At 49.5% G+C, this 15,478-nt stretch overlaps 1 protein-coding gene across 1 annotated transcript in view; it reads right to left on the bottom strand.

The window, feature by feature from the left end:
- SUSD5 (sushi domain containing 5) overlaps nucleotides 1–6,725 on the bottom strand; it is a 72,402-nt gene extending 65,677 nt beyond the window's left edge. The window contains exon 1 of the mRNA XM_032798790.1: nucleotides 6,288–6,725. Coding sequence (XP_032654681.1) covers nucleotides 6,288–6,387 — 100 coding nt within the window. The 5' untranslated portion in view covers nucleotides 6,388–6,725. The remainder of the gene's footprint in view (nucleotides 1–6,287) is intronic.
- Between the last annotated feature and the right edge of the window lie 8,753 nt (nucleotides 6,726–15,478).

Below are 15,478 nucleotides of genomic sequence, written 5' to 3' on the forward strand. Positions count from 1 at the left end.
TGAGTGGTTTTCACAATCACTGCATTGCTTTTTTAGCCTCTAAATGTACTGATATTATTACACTATTCTGTTTTTAGCTTTTGATCTGTTGGAAAAAGAAAAGCTTTGCCAGAAGCTGGGACTGGATGACAGGGGATGGAGGATCGCTCAAAATTGCCCTGTTCATTCCCTCTGAAGCATTTGGCACTGGCCACTATCAGAAAAGAGGATACTGGGCTAGATGGACCATTGTTCTGATCTAGTATGGCCATTCTTATGTATGTTCTTATGAAAGTTATTATTTATTATTTGATTAGCATGAACAATATATTTAATACCCTGTAACATGCAAAAGTAAAGATAGTTTCTGCCCCAAATAGTTTACAGTAAAAAAAATCCATTCTGATATATAGAAGACAAGATGCCTTAGAGTATCCAGAGATATATCAATTTTAAGGCCAGAAGAGATCATTATGATCATCTAATCTGTCCTCCTGTGTAGGGCATGGCTGCACTTGCACATGTAGAGTGCTTTAAGTTAAACCAGCCTTCGTAGAGCAGAGTAGAAAAAGCGCTGTAGTCTGTCCACACTGACAGCTGACAGTACACTGGCGTCCCCACATTATCAGCTCTTGCAACGGCCACAGAGAGCAGTACATTGTGGTAGCTATCCCAGCAGAGTGTGACAGGGACTGTGTTGTGTGTATGTGTGGGGAAAGAGAGTTGGTTTTGGGGGGGGGCTGAGAGCATGTCAGCATACTGTCTTGTAAATTCAGAGAGCAGCAGACCTCCCCCTTCCCCCCCCAAGCCTCTCTCTCACATACAGCATTCCACAGTAATGGTTGCTTTATCTCAGAGCAGATAAGCATGCCAGCTGTCAAACGGAGCTTTCAAAGGGCATATCCAAAACAATGACAAGAGTGGCCACTTGACTTAAGGGGATTATGGGACCTTTCCAGAGGCTGATCAGAGCTCAGTAATGCAACACCTCGTTCACACTGATGCTGGGGCACTCCACCAGCGGGGGCGCATCAAACATTATTCTACTCGCTGAGGTGGATTACCAGGAGTGCTCTAGCCATGGAATCAGAGCGCTCTACGTGCCTTGCCAGTGTGGATGGGGAGTGAGCTAGTTTGCCCAGGGCTCCTTTAATGTGCTGTAACTCACAAGTGTAGCCAAGCCCTTAGATTTCACATTGTGACTCCTGTCTCCAGACCAGTAATTTGTGGCTGAACTAGAATATGTTAGCTAGAAAGACATCCAATCTTGTTTCAAAGACTTCAAGAAAAGGAGAATTTACACCTTATTCCTTAGTAATATGTTTCAATGGTCCTTACATGCACTGTACCTTATTTCCATTTGAAATTTGCTGACTTTAACTTCTAGCCACTGAACCTTTTTATGCCTTTGTCTGATAGATTAAAGAGCTCTCCACTTCCAGACATCTTCTCCCTCTGCCAGTGATTATAGACGTAATCAAATTTCCCTTACCTTCTCTTTGGTAAGCTAAATAGATTGAGCTCCTTTGGGTATGACTTAAGGCCAGAACAGACTTTACATTCCTAACATTTCTAAGATAAAAAGCAAACCAAAAATAAAACAACAACAATAAAAAATCCTGTTTCTTTGACCCACACTTTTCAGGCTTTCTTTATCCATTAGAGAAAAGCAAAGCAAGAAAAGCCATAACCTTAGCATTCCAAAAATCATTTGCAGCTCATTTTTATAGGGGTTCCCAACCACGGGGCAGTTCCATTGAACAATAATACAGCCCCTTTCCTGCTTAATCTCCAAAAACCAGTAGCCAATGGTATGGATTCCTCCAATCCCACCCCTAGTCTGTGCACATTCAACACAGACCTACTGACTCCCCCAAAATGCCCACCTAGTCTGCTGACCCCATGACCTGATGCCAGCAGGTTGGTCCCCTGAAGTTATATAATCTGATGAGTCACATCAAACCAGAGGTGGTGACCATTTGGAAATGGGGCGAGGTACATTTTGTGGGGGTCATTATTCCATTCTGTAGTGAGAAAGCAATTTTATTGCTGTTTCTATGGCTATAGAGTGCAATGGCCTTGGCTGTAATAGCAAGGGTGGAGCATTCAATTACAGACAGCAAGATTTTTGCAATTATCAGCTGTGCTTGTTCATGAATGGAGAGCTTATTTCTGTAAGGATCTAAAATAAATGATTGCTTCTTATTTAATTGAAAATGCTTTAGCAAAGTGGGAGACAAACTCTGCACCTCTTACTCAGGTAAATTCAGTTTTACCTTCTGTTTTACCATAGTAAGGGCTGGATTTTTATTTATTTATTGATGCAGCTGACAAATTTATTTTCTGCGTTGTGTAAATGGAAACCTGAATTGCTTGCACCTGCTGCTCATGCACAAATTCCTGGAGATAATAAAACAAAAATAGAATCATAGAGTTTGAGACCAGAAGAGACCACCAAATCATCTAGAAGAGAATAAAAGAAAATTCCCATTCATTCTCTTGGGTTTGATTTACACCCCTAACATAAAGAATCAGTATAATATATATATTTTTTATTTTACATTTTTTAAAAATTATTTTCCCTTCCATCTAAATAGATAAAAGCAACAGGAACCAAGTGCTCAGGAGGGAACTGGGAGCTGCCTTTGTCACAGCTTTCTTAATCCATTTTCAGTACAGGAAGTTGCTTCTTATTACTTTTCCGTTATTCTTTTAAATGTATCAGTTTTCCATCTGTCCATTAGTTCTTCTGACTTTTTTGTTTACTGATAGTTCCATAAGAAGAAGCCTCACATTTGAAGTAGTGGGGGTCTAGCCTGCACTCTGTGTGTATGTGAGAGAACATTAATGGCAGTTTTGTAAGCACATATTGAAACGAGAATACTCTCAATTGTATTTGAGAAATGAACAAAACCCTAGATTTGAGTCCCACAACAGCCTAATTTTAGAAACATTAGATATGGTTTGAGGTCAGAATTTTGTAGCTCAGGCCAGTGTCTAATTGTGTCTAACTTTATGGATTCAGAATTCCTGGGATTTCTTCCACTTGCAATCTATGTACTGATCCAATTAGTAGAGCAGGCAAAATGTTTTGCATGTAACACAAAACCTAAAAAATAAAATTACTTCTTGCTGGAGCAATTTTGCAAGCTTTTGCCAAAAGTAAACTACTGGTGTTCACTTCAATATTATATTAATTGTACTGATTAATTGCTGTCACACTGTTACAACATTTTGTTCATCTGACCAAATGTTCTATAGAAAACTACTGTTGGTTTATATGGACATTTTGGCAGCTGTGAAAAAGGTAAAACAAAGAGTAAAAGTTAATTCTTTTACAGGGCCTGATTCATTTAACCCAGTGTAAATGCAAACTCCAGTTACTCCACATTTACACTGGTATAGCTGAGACCAGTCATGTCCTTAATGAAATAGCTAAAATCTCCATCTTTACAAGAATGAGGGTTAGAGTTTATTTTGACGTGCAGGTAGTTGTACTAAATCAAGCTATCCATGTAAATCCTTGTGACTATACATTCCCTCCATGTACAAATCTGGAATCTACCTGTGATTGTCATGGATGAACAGCCTTAGGGCTTAGTTCTCTACTTACCCTTGTTTTATTCTGTAGTAACTCCACTGACTCTAATGGAGTTAAAATACTCCTGATTTACACCAGTGTAAATTAAAGGAGAAACAGGGTCTTAGGGAGCTTCTATCTGACTGACCTCAGTCCAGGTGCCATTAGCAGACACATTTAGGCTATGTCTACAGTACGCAGCTTTTAGTGACAGGGCTGTGTCACTACAGCCATGTCGCTAAAAGGCACACAGTGTAGCAGCTGTTTGTCACTCTTCTGCCGACAAAGAGCTGTTCACACTGGTGCTTGTCATTGGGAAAACTTTTTGTGTTTCTGGGGGTGGGGAGGCAGGGGGGTTAACACTTCTGAAACACAAAAGTTTTGTTGTTCAGTTGCCAGTGTAGACATAGCCTTAACTTATAAAAGTCACACAGAAATTCTAAAATATATTTTATTTTAGCTTCTACCTACATCTTCATGGATTCTAGCTACACCACGTCCATGTGTAGTGTGGTGAACTATTAGATCAAATAATCCTTGAGGCTTTACACCTCCACCAGGTTTGTATGATCTCTAGTTATATTGTCTACACTATGTCATTATTTGCATGTCAGAGAATAAAGCCAAAGTCTCCCTTAGGGAAATATATTGTAACCAGTTTCTGAGGTTTGCCTATATAGAGGCCAGGCTTGGTTTCATAAGATTTTTACAGGTATACTCTAAATCTCCTCAGGAGTTTGCAAAACATTATTTTTTGTTAAAAGTAACAAATATATATATATATATTATCCAGCTTGTTCCTTGTCATTTTACCACTCACATCTCCAGACCTTACAGAGCAGAAATTGTCTGTAAAATTAAATTTTCATCTATAATTTTCACAAATGAGAAGATGGTTTCCTGTTCAGGCCAGTTCAGAATCTATTATGAAAGGAAATATTGTTCCTGGTTTATACTCTCAGATCTGTTTAAACCTGGCAATTCTACATAGTGACATAACTTCATCTAAAGTGATTTCTCAGCATTACAGGAGTTGGCTTAAATCATGATATAAAGAAAACACATTGAATAGCTTGGTAATAATGAACCAACAAGTTTTCCAGAATGTTGTTTAGAAGAAGTTAAATAAAAATTTTATAATAATGCTTTGCATTTATATTATACTTTACATCTTCTTTCCTGTAATTCTTAATTATTTTAGCATATCTATGTATATTTCATGTGTAAGATGAATGTGACAAACTACTGAATGCCCATTAAAATATGTCATGAACTCCCTTAAGTAAGCCTTTAAAAATGGTTACTGAAATACTGTTCAACAACATTTTTTCCTCTCTGTGTAAAAGCTCCAAAGTTTGTTTCTCTCTGTCTCTCACCAGCAAAAGTTGGTCCAATACAAGATATTATCTCACCCACCTTTTCTCTTGGCTATCTCAGGGGAGGTCAGTTTAGGATGGAACCAGAAGCCAGTCATTCCAGACACGCAGTAAGGTCTCTGGGATAGCTACCACTGATACTTAAGGAAAAGCTTTCCTAACCAAGCAAAATAATTATTCCTTTCTCTGTGTCCCTGTTTCCAAATATAGTGAAGTATTTTTTTCTCCCCACAAAGCAGTCTTGCTATATGAGGATCCTTCACTAAAACTGGAATTGCAGTTTTGGAAGTTACAGTGCTTTGAAAGGATGTGAACTTTCCTTCTTCTTCATTCTTAACTTAATTTCATTGTCACCAAATTCATGACGGTGAATTCTGCTGCATAAACCTTTATTATACACAGCATGCAATAAACATAGACATGCAAGGAAAGTTTGTCTCCGTTTTCTCTTCCCTCTCTTATTTCAATTATTAAATGAAAATCTAAGACAAAAAACTGAGACGAAATATTCTCAGAGCAAAATGAAAACATTGTTGTTATTCAATAATGTTTGTCTTACCATCCTCCGTAATCACATAGCAAACATCAATGGAATGAGGTTAGTGTACTTAAAAAACTGAAATCAGGCATAACTCTGTCTACCCGGATTGTGAGCATGAAGAAACAAGCGTGGCCATTCAGTACTGCTCTCTCCCAGGAAAATAGACTGTTGTATTTTTTAAATAAATCATGTTCTTGTTAAGGCAGTTTGATCACCATTAATTAAGGTGAAATCGTTAAAACTGTACAGGCTTCTAGGAAGGAAAAGCATACAGTTCATTCAGATTATTGTCAGAGAGCAAAAAGGATCATTTCATGGGAGCTAGTAGCTGGTGCAGTAACGTTAGCAGATGTCTTGAGCGTGTGTAGTACCGGCGAGAGTTATAGGGAAAAGTCTTTGACTTTTGTCTTCCTGTTTTTCAGGTACCTGACGCTTAAAAACCAGAGGGACCTGCACTGAGGAGATGTCAGGTTCGGTATTTGGGGAGACATTACTGATTGTGGGAGAAGCTCTCTAAAATTTAACTAATTCTTCTTCTTATCCTGCCTTTTTATTATTATTTCCCCTGGACAAGTTCCCAGTCACATATTTTTGTTCTAATAACATAATCTCAGCCTTATGAGATCTTAATTATTTTCTCTGTTGAACCCCAGGATATTTATAGAGTTTTAAAAAACTCCGAATCAGGCGTTCCTTAACTCAGAATGGGGCGTATATTTAAGTTTATTTATTTTTTAAATTTTTTTTGCAATAACAACATACAAATCTGATTCCACTAATACTAACTCAGCCCGAACTGCATTGGACTCACCATCAGCCTCAACAGAGACGATCTGGAGAAGAAAACAGACAGATCCCATGTACTGGACAAAGGTGAGTGTGAATCTCTTAGAGCCTGGAGCCATTGCCATGCTATTAAGTCCTCAGCCGCAGGAGGTTGGCTATAAAGGGGTTTTATTTCCTCTGAGCCTCAGGCACAGGATCGCTGGTGGTGATGATTTCAATGAGCACTTTCCCTCGGCAGGATCTTGCGTCTTGGGCTTGCACTAAGGGAGGGAGGGATGGAAAAAGAAAGAGAGAAAGAAAGAGGAATCCTTTGCTTGGCTAATACAGTGAGAGAATAGAGGGAGAGGAAAACGTCCAGCCAGCTGGGTTTGGGGAGCGGTTTTATCTGGCCCAATTCTGCAGGGCAGTGCACATAGAGAACCGGTGTTAAAAGTCACATTGCGCTGTCAGTAAATATCTAATGGGTCAGAGTGGAAGAAATGTAAAAGCCCAGAGAGAGAGAAAGGGGGAAGCTGCAAGCATCCAGCAGGCGAAACCCCTGCCTGAAAAGGGGGAGTTAGCGGGTGGTGCTGCAAGTGGTGAGTTCACGGAGGCGTCTTTCATCTCTGGAGATTTGGGTTCAAATGTATGAAGATTGTGTGGTCTGCACCACATACTCATCACCATGTTGTTTGGCAGTCTCAGCTCAGGCGAGGTCCAGATCCGGGATAGCAAAGGGTGCTGTTGTCCAGGCTGAGTGCATGGACTGAGCGGTGTGGATTTCCAGGGCTGGACTAGCTGGAGGGATGCTACAGGTCAGGCTGAGGTGAACTGACTAAATTGTGTGGGAACCCAGGACGGAAAGGACAGAGCAGAAAGGCTAGTGCAGGTCAGGAGCCAGGTGCATTGGCTGAGCGGTGTGGAATCCCAGGTCTGGAGAGGAGGTTGGGGCGAGGGCTGCAGAACAAGATAAGTACATCAGCCAGCTATGCAGGGCCCAGACTAACGGGCTAGGGCCGCTCAGGAATGAAGTTCACTGACAGAGCTTTGTGTGGGAAGATTGCAGCTTCTGTCAGCACTCTGTGTCCCTTACTGTCAGCACTCCTCGGTCCCTTTTCTCCCGCACCCTAACACGTGCCCGAATAAGACTAAAAGGAAGCCTCCAGGAATGGATGCAGACCGAAAGGGACTGACAGTTGTGCCAAGAGCCATTTCATGAAATACTTAAACGGCACATAGTTTCGTGTTGCTGTTGGAACTGAGCAGAGCTCAGAAATGTTGTTTTTCATATTCTTGTTTGGGGATGGGTTTTTTCCGGCTCCTTAAGATCGCCTCCCCCGGACATATGAGGTTGGGCAGGAACGTGCCAGCCTGCTGGAGAAACGCAGAGCCATCGAGAGAGCAGACTGCAAACGGAGGCTGCCGCTGCCTCCCCTCTGCACCCTCCCCCAGTGTAGTAAATGAAAGAGGGCTGATAACCTAGCTGCAGTGCAGACTACATTGCTACTGTGTTGAACCTTCAGAAAGTTATTTTCACAGTCTAGTAGAAATGGCTCAAGCTCAAGAGTCTCTCTGTGTGATCTCCAAGGGAGACTTCGGTGCTGGATGCCCTAGAAATACCTTAAATAAAATGGATTTGATTAATCTAGATAGACAATACTCTCCCTCAGCATTCCTTCTCACTCTGGTGTGTGTGAATTTAATCCTTGCAAAGGGTTTTAGATTGATAGCTTTGAAGTCTTCTGTTTATGCACAGAAGACACATAGAAGGGGGTTTCTCTGCATTGCCCTGCCAATCTGTCTCAAACCTCACCTGAAAGGACAACCACCACTAGGGCTTAGAAGTTAAGTCAGTTTCCTGCCCATTCAGTCCTTGGCCTAATGTCATTATCTGATTACATTATTTATTATGTGTGTGCTAACTATAATGGATATTAATGTACAACATGATAGCAAGGGGGAAATAACCTTTTGGAGCTCTTTGGATGTATTCATTTGATTCTTTTACTAATGATGTAGCTACTGAAATAAAACAAACCTGATATTTGCTATTTGTTAACCCTCTAAAGGAGCCCATATTTTGCTAGTCTTATTCATGCAAAAATATATATCTCCTATTGGCCCCAAAATACATGCATAACTACTGTGTGTAGGGCCAGGTCTATACTGCGACTTTAAATCGGTTTAATGGCCGATATACCGATTTAACGCTGTATCCGTTCACACGACGTCGTCATTAATATCAAGTTAAACGGCTCCTTAAATCGATTTCGGAACTCCTCCCAAACGAGAGGAGTAGCGCTAAATTCGATAGTGATAACTCGGATTAGGGTTCGTGTGGGCGGAAATCGACGTTATTGGCCTCCGGGCGGCATCCCAGAGTGCAGCACTGACCGCTCTGGACAGCAATCTGAACTCGGATGCAGCGGGCAGGTAAACAGGAAAAGCCCCGCGAACTTTTGAATTACATTTCCTGCTTGCCCAGCGTGGAGCTCTGATCAGCACGGCTGGCGATGCAGTTTGAAATCGAAAAAGAGCTCCAGCATAGACCGTACGGGAGATACTAGGTCTGATCGCTGTATGGGGAGACAAATCTGTTGTATCCAGCTCCGTTACAGAACACGAAATGCCAAAGCGTTTGAATAAAAAACTCCAGGATACACAGCGCTGTGTGACAAGCGTAACGGGAAGCCAGAGACTCAAATGGATGCTCATGAAGGGAGGGAGGGGGTACTGAGGACTCCAGCTATCCCACAGTCCACAGCAGTCTCTGAAAATTATTTGCATTCTTGGCTGAGCTCCCAATGTCTGTAGGTTCAAACACAGTGTCTGGCGTGGTTCAGGGAACAGCTCCTCAGTTTATTTCCCCCCACCACCACGTGAAAAAAAAAAAGGGAAAGATTGCTGTGCTATGGCGTTTGCTCAATGCACTCCGCGAAAAAGGCGCCAAAGGGTTGTCTGCTGCCTTCACAAAGGGAGGGGTGAGGCTGTACCCAGCACCACCCGGGGCAGTGTTTTCTGCCCCATCAGGCACTGTGCTCTCAACACGGAAGTGGGAACTATGGGATAGCTGAGGAACAGCTACCCACAGTGCACCGCTCCTGAAATCGATGGTAGCTTTGGACCATGGACGCAAACAATCGATTTCGGGATCCCACTGTGGACGCGCTAAACCGATTTTATTAGATCTGTTTTGTAATATCGGTTTAAGCTAATTCGAAATAATCGTGCAGTGTAGACGTACCCTAGGATTGACCATCTGTCTGAAGACAGAACACCAATGTTTAGGTATAAACTATTTAAATTATTTCATAGAAGTGTGTGTGTGTGTGTGTGTGTGTGTGTGTATACATATATATGTATTGTGACAGACCCAAACCAGTAGGGTACAGGAGTCTGGTCCTATTGGTATGCAGGAGGTGGGCAGGCAAAGTCCACCCACTTCTAAAGGATCCACAGGTCTGTGACACCAACTAATTCCGTGGGACAACTAATGAAAAAACAGGATCGGGAGTGAGGTCACGCAGCTAAACGAAGGGAACCTGATGGGGACACTGAGCAGAGAATCCCGGATAATGCCCACTGCTCCTTGAAGGCATCAAGGGAGCCAGCGGACATCATCCAGAGGAACTCTGCCTGGATGCGTGAACGGACGGAGGAGCAGAAATAGGCCCCACAGTCGCAGGAAATCCCGTCAGCCAAACTCCTCTCCCTGGTTTTGTAGACGGCTAGTTTGGCCAGGGCCAAGAGGAGGTTAACAAGGAGATCCCGTGACTTGGTGGGGCTATGGACAGGGAGTGCGTAGCTAAACAGGTGAGGGGAAAAGTGCAACCAAAAATGCAACATAAGATTCAAGAGGAGCTGGAACAGGGGCTGCAATCTGGCGCACTCTAAATAAATGTGCGCCAGGGTCTTTTTCATGCCACAAAAAGGGCAGGTGTTGGGGACAGGAGTAAACTGCGCCAAGTACACGCCTGTGCTCACAGCCCCATGAAGGAGCCGCCAACTGACATCCCCGACGGGCCTCGGGACCAGGGCAGAGTATAAGCTGGCCCACTAGGGCCTCTCACCCTTGAGAGGTGGCAGGAGGTCCTGCCATTTGGTATCGGGGTGGGACACAAGGGTGAGGTAGTGGAGAGTGTGGAGCATGAGCATGTACAGATGTTTTCTTGGCGTGGCCTGGAACAGAACCAGCTGCAGTGAAAGGATGAGGGGGCCGATTGGATCCACGGGGTGGGAGCCCCATAAAAAGGTCCACGGGGCCTGGAGTGGAGGGTGGATGGGGCGTGCCCTCTCGCAGGATCCGGTTGAGGTAGGCCCGAGCAGCGGGCAGTAAAGCGGCCTTCACCTCTTGAAGTACGCGCTGGGGAGTACAAGGTTTGGAGAGCCCCATGTGCTGAGCGAGCATCAGGGGATCCAGCCAGTCTCCCCAGTCGTAGTCCAGGAGGTCTCCAACCCTGGTGACTCTCGCCAAGACCAGCCTCTGGCACACCGTGGGGGACTCCGCCACCTGCACACAAAGCTGGGGGTTGTGTAGCAGGGGCTGTGCGAGGAGATCAGCCCCCACGGTAGCCGCCATGGACCTGGTCATTGAAAAGAGCTTCCAGGTCCGGAGGCGGTCTTGGTAGAAGACCGGCAGCCCGGAGAGGTCTCGCGGAAGGCCTCTCGGATGGAGGTAAAAGAGCTGCTGGTCGTACCAGAGCCCTCGGAAGCGGCGGAGGAAGGCGTGTGCCAATACACTCCATGCCGGACTACCTGCACCATACAGGAGACTCTGCAGGCTTGGAGGGAAGACAATGGATGAGTGCGTAGGGCATTTCAGGCCATGCCCCCCTCCTCCAGGGGCAGGTGGATGACCCATGCAGAGACCAGTGCACCCTGGCCAAAAGAACTGCCAGAAGCACCGTCCAGAGGTTGGCCAGGAAATCCGGGGCGGGACCAGGGTATTGAGCTGGTTACCAGACTCAATGGACAGGACCAGTTGATTAAGCACCAGTGCCGTCCCGAAGGGAGAGGCAGCGGAGAGTCCTGTCATTTCCGGATCCGCTCCGTCACCCCTGCCTCGCAACCGTGCAGTTGTCCAGCAGAAATGGATGCATGGGAAAAGGTAAACGTCCCGAGACAGAGCAGTGGAACCCGCGTCCAACCGAAGCCTGAGCGCGGGTGGAAGGGAGCTCGCTGCCACGTGCCCCACGTCCCCAACGGCACCAGGCCAGAGCTCTTGACTCCAAATTGACCCAGACGGAAGGAGGCCGCCAAGTACAACAGCCTGGCAGTGCCTCCACCTACGCCAAGTCGCCCGGGTCCTGGACCACGAGAGCACATCGGCAGCATACGCCGACAGGACCCAGCGACAGCTCCGGCTCCTGAAGCACCAATCCCGTCAACCTCTTGCGGAGGAAGACAGAGGAGGGCTCAATGCCCAGAGCGTACAGCTGGCCGAGAGGGGGGGACCGCCTGCCGCACTCCCCGCCGAAGCTGACCGGTCGGTCCAGGGTCCAGTTGAGCCTGACCACACACCCACAGAAGTGTACAGCACTTGTACGAAAACCCACAAAGCGGGGTCCGAAGCCGAACGCTGCGCAGAGTGCCCAGGAGATAACCCATGACCACGCTGTCGAACGCCTTCTCCTGATCCGGGACAAGAGGGAACGAAGACGCATCCCTATACCTAATTCCAGAAGGTCCCGGACCAGATACAAGTTATGCAAGAAATCATGCAGCCCGGGACGGTGTAGGTCTGGTCTGGTGGACCCTAGCCATCGAGATGCCTTCGCAACGATTTTGTAGTCCGTGCTGAGGAGCGAGACGGAACATCAATTCGTAAGATCGTGGAGGTCCCTCTTCGGCAATAAGGCGAGCACGGCTCGCCTGCACGAGAGAGGGAGGACCCCGCTCTGCAAAGACTTGGCCCAGACAGTGACCAGGTCTGGGCCGAGGACGTCCCAGAACACGCGGTAGAACTCCACGGTCAGCCCGTCCATGCCCGGAGATTTATTGGTGGGCATGCGACAGAGGGCTTCCGAGAACTCGACCAGAGTGAGAAGCAGCTCTAGCCGGTCCCGGTCACCAGTGCTGACCGTCTGGAGTCCGTCCCATAGCACTCTGCAAGCGTTAGGATCGGTCGGATCCGGGGAGAAAAGAGTCGCGTAGAAGGCCCTGGCCCACATCTCCACCAGATCCGTGAGGGGGGTGCCGTCCTCCGCCAGGAGGCAGGTGACGTGCTTCTTGGCCCCCCTCCTTTTCTCCAGGGCGTAGAAGAAGCGGGAGCCGCGATCCATCTCCCGAAGGAGGTGGATGCGGGATCGAACAAAAGCACCCCGGGCCCGATGGTCTTCGAGGGCCCGGAGCTCCTCCCGCTTCTCCCGGCGTGCTCTGCAGAGGGATGGATCCTCGGGGCCGGCAGCCAGATGCCTCTCCAGCTCCAAGACCTCCCGCTCCAGCTGCTCTATGGCCGCATCCCTCCGCCGGCTGGCGCCCCGGGTGTAGTCACGGCATCCTATAGCCCCGGGTGTTTAAAGTGGCAAAGATGATTGGCACCATGAGGAGGGCTGGGGAGGATCCTCGCCGGCAGACACACCCACGACCTCCGGCAGGCTGTGCAGCAATCCGTGACCTACCCTGTAGGTGAGTAAAGAGTCACGGAAGAGGCGGACCCGCCGGTAGGCTGTGGCAGCCTGCTTCCTGGTCCTCTTACCCTCCCCCATGAGGGCCCTCGCGGCCCGGAGGATCTGATGGAAATCCCCCCACAGCCGGAGTGCAAGCTGGACTTTATTACGGGAGCCACGGACGTCCTCAAAGAACTCCCGCAGCTCCTCCCTCAGTGCATGGGGGGGCGGGGTCACCGATTGATGACTATCCTCTAGTGGGGCCCCCATCACAGCCCCGTGGCCACCGAGGTGGGCAGGCAGGGGGCAGACCCCCAACATGGCATCCAATGGGCTGACGCCACGCGACCCACCCCGCTCCCCAGTTCAACAAGGGGCGGCGGAAGGAGAACAGCAGCCCTTGGTGGGTCTGGACAAGGAAAAACTACTGAAGCCACTCCCTGGGGGGTATTCCCAAGGCCGGCACTGGCATCACAGGAGGTGAGGGGGACAAGGACAGGGCCAACAGGAGTAGGGCAGGGATCAGGGAAAGAATCCAGGAAGGGGGTAGAGGCAGGACCCTGAGCCTCTATAGTTGAGCCGCTGGACGGTGGCTCCTCCTGGCCAGGCTCAAGGATCTGGGAAGTAGGAAGGGGACCCCTAACGATGCCGGGCCTCAGCACCGATGCCAATGTGCGCGCCTTTCGGCATCCAGAGATAGCACGTTCGTAATGGCCGTCCGTCGCCTAGGCACGCGGCGGGTCTCGCACCAAGAGGCACCCCTGGGACACGCGGTCTCGCAGAGGGCACTAGCTGTCGCCACATGGGCCTCAGTGGCAATTAAACTAGGTTGCCACGCAGCGTTGATAGGAACCACCTTCCGGGGACCCGAGGTAGGGAGCAGACAGCCAGCCGCTCTAGCAGGCAAGCGGCATCGGAGACTAGAGGACGCTCGTGCCAGTCGCCGACTCGCCAAGCCGCTACAGCAGAAGGGTCTCTTCTCCCCTGACGTGACGGAGTCACCCAGGGCCTCTCTTTTCCGCTCGTAGGAGGGAGAATCCAATCATCCACCCAGGGCCTCTACCCGCTAGCCACCGAGGACAATACCCACGCTCAGCGTCGCAGAGGCTTTGAGTGGGGACACGCGGGCGCGACGGCTCGCCGAGGGCTTCCACGGCGGGAGGGACCCGGAGAGGCCGGCCGTACTTCAGCGGCTCCACGCTGTCCCAGCCGGACACCAGCAAACGGAGGTCATCCGGGGCAAGGCGGCAACGGACTTGTCAATTGATGCCCCTTCCGCTCTCTCGGGGCCTCCGCACCGAAGGATCGAGGCAGGCTCGAGCTTCGCCTTCCCCGCTTCCTCCCTCCTAAGGACCCAGCTCCTCCGGAACTCCATCCGGGGGCTCGCGCTAACAGGCGGTCGGGTTCAGGGGGCAACGGGCAATGGTTCGGGACTCGAGGGAGGCCCTTGTGGACACGCAGCAGCTGCAGGACGTTCCCTGCGGGCGAGCCCTCTCCCACGTCCGGCGGTATCCCCGCCGCACCCTCCTCCACAGTAGTGGACCGAGAAGGAGAAGGAGGAGGAGGGGCAGCTTCGGGTTCCGGGCAGCCATGGGTGCCGGTGATGACAGGGCCAGCACAGTGCCAGGGTTCGGGGGTCCTGGACTCTCCTCCATGCTGGGCCAAGGGGCAATCCCTCCGGATGTGCCCCATTGCCCGGCAGAGGTAGCATCGGGCCTCCCCCGTTGAATAATGCACTCGGTAGTGGGCCCCCTGGTAGGGGACCAGAAAGGACCCCTCGAGTGCCTCCCCGCCATGTGCCGCCGGCGGCAGTTGAAGCTGCACTTGCCGGCGGAACGAGAGGACGTGATGGAGGGCGGGGTCCTTGCAGCCCAAGGGGAGAGGGCTGATGACGGAGATGGGGTGCCCCAGGGCAGAAAGGGCGGCCAACAGGGCAGCACTGGGCAGGAAGGGAGGGACGGAGGTCAGGATTAAGCGGACCCCCAGGTCTTCCAGCGGCTCCAGAGGGACAAACACGCCCCCCACCCGTCTCTACCACCTCCTGGGCGGCGGCCTCCGATGCCAGGAAGACCACCTTCCTGTACATTTTTGAGGCCGCCACGATGGCCATGGGCCCTACTACCCTCATCAACGCCCACACATAGGTCTCCACGTGGGGCGAGACGGGCACCAGGAGGCAACGGACGCCGTGCTTCCTGGTCAAGGTGGGAAAGGGGCCCCGGCCGCAGTAGATGGGAGTGGAAGCGGTGGTCAGAGGAGCAGCGGCAGGCGGGGGGCCGCCACCACCTAGGCGTACACCCTGGGGGCTGGTGGAGGGACACCCACAGAGCTGGTGGAGGGAATAGCGGGGAGGGATGTCGCAGCCGGTAGTAGGGCCGCGGCAGCAGGGGCAGTCTCCGCCATGGAGGGCCTGGTCTTTCTAGCGGGGCCCTTACCCTTCTTCCCACCCCGACCCTTCCCACCGGCTGGGGGGGCTCCCCCCAAATCAGAAGGGGTGAGGGACGTGGCAGCAGCGGAGGTCTCTCCAGTACTCGCCACTGCCAGAGCCCCAGCAGGTGGATCGGCAGTGGCGGTTGAGGTAGAGGCTAGGGCAGCGGACACGGGGGCAGGTGGAGGAAGGGCAGTGGGA

The sequence above is a fragment of the Chelonoidis abingdonii genome, chromosome 2 (genome assembly GCF_003597395.2).
Source record: "Chelonoidis abingdonii isolate Lonesome George chromosome 2, CheloAbing_2.0, whole genome shotgun sequence".
Classification (NCBI taxonomy): Eukaryota; Metazoa; Chordata; order Testudines; family Testudinidae; genus Chelonoidis; species Chelonoidis abingdonii.